A 1651-nucleotide genomic window follows, 5' to 3' on the forward strand; every position below is an offset into this window, starting at 1 on the left:
TGGTGCTTTTATAATTAAACATTAGTCAAAGAAATTATATATTATAGATATGAAAATTTTAAGCTATCAATAATTAAATAAATACAAGATTTAATCAAAACGACCCGTATAAAAAAGACCATTGCTAGTTAAGTATGATGAATTTACCCCAGACTAAATTATCAGGGCTGATAAGAAGATTAAGATGGACTGCATAACAGTGAATTTAACGTTTTCTAAAATTTTTTTTAATAGTTTTTCATTGTTCGTTATAGGTACATATATAATTATTTTGGTAGTTAAATGTAGCTATTTTTGGCACATTTGTTAATTTTTTGGATTTTCCCATTGTTATTTGACTTACAACTTATTTCGTATTGAACGAATGAAGGTAGGTACCGCTCAAATTCTGAATTATGCTTTTTAGATGTATACGGATTTATAATTTAAAAAAAGAAAAAATGGTACCTTGTTTAAAATATTAAATACATATGAAAATCGTAAAAGAAAAATAGAAAACAAAATGGCAAATATGGCAAGTTTGATCATCAAAATAATTGTATTTAATATGTTATGAATTATTAGTATAAGTAAAACGAACTATAAAAAAATTAAAAAACACTGGAAAACTTAGTAAAGTCATTGTTAAGGGGACATATTTATATTTTTATCGACCCTAGTTCTTTAGTTTGATAATATTACAAGTTATCCTTGTTGTTACTAATAACAACATCCAATATTACACCTGAATAAGAAATCATTTAAAATAAAACTTTCCAAGCGTTATTTTCGAAAATTCGAAGACGGCTTCATATTATTTACAATTATTTATTTTTTACAAAGGTGACTTACAATAAAAATATGAAACTAGATTTGGCTAACGTAAGGCTGGATTTCTGTCTCCTAATAGTAAGGTAAATTGACCATTCTTACTTGACAAGGGCTTTTGCTATTTTTTTGAAGAATCGATCATATCACTGATATTTTAAATATATCTATATACATTGGCAAGTTATATAATATATAATAGTTACACCTACACTAATGTTAACAATAAAAAATAAATAGAACTTACTAATTTCTTTTCCATTTTGGCTTTAATATCCCTAGCTAACGTGAAAAAAGCATCTTCAACTCGAATACTGGCCTTAGCACTAGTTTCAATGAATTTAATACCATATTCAACAGCAAGCTGTTCACCTCTTTCTCTGGAAACTTGTCTTTTTTCTTCAAGTTCACATTTATTACCCAATAGCATCTTCTCTACATCAGCAGATGCATTTTCCTCAATGTTTCTTATCCAGTTTTTGATATTTTCAAAACTTTTTTCATTAGTTATATCATATACTAACATTATCCCCATTGCACCCCTGTAGTAAGCAGTTGTTATAGTTCGAAATCTTTCTTGTCCTGCAGTATCCCTTCAAGTTAAAAAAATTCAATAATATCCTACATTATTTACTGAAAGAAGAGTACAAACCATATTTGTAGTTTTATTTTCTTCCCATCTAAATCTATTGTCCTTATTTTGAAATCTATGCCTAAAATGACAAAATTTAATGTGAGTTTTGACCTTCTGATCTTTAATATTTATGTTGTTGTTTATCATTCCTTACATACTTTATCTTTTACTGATATATTATAGGCACAATAACGTAACTGTTCTTATTTC

At 26.8% G+C, this 1651-nt stretch overlaps 1 protein-coding gene across 2 annotated transcripts in view; it reads right to left on the reverse strand.

Moving 5' to 3' along the window:
- LOC108743639 (ras-related protein Rab-8A) overlaps positions 1-1571 on the reverse strand; it is a 3661-nt gene extending 2090 nt beyond the window's left edge. For both annotated transcript variants that reach the window (XM_018479222.2, XM_025979642.1), the window contains exons 1-2: positions 1460-1571; positions 1055-1400 (exon numbers count right to left, since the gene is read on the reverse strand). In XM_018479222.2, coding sequence (XP_018334724.1) covers positions 1055-1342 — 288 coding nt within the window. In that variant the 5' untranslated portion in view covers positions 1343-1400; positions 1460-1571. The remainder of the gene's footprint in view (positions 1-1054; positions 1401-1459) is intronic.
- Positions 1572-1651: the final 80 nt, after the last annotated feature.

This window comes from Agrilus planipennis, unplaced genomic scaffold (genome assembly GCF_000699045.2).
Source record: "Agrilus planipennis isolate EAB-ADULT unplaced genomic scaffold, Apla_2.0 scaffold1650, whole genome shotgun sequence".
Classification (NCBI taxonomy): domain Eukaryota; kingdom Metazoa; phylum Arthropoda; class Insecta; order Coleoptera; family Buprestidae; genus Agrilus; species Agrilus planipennis.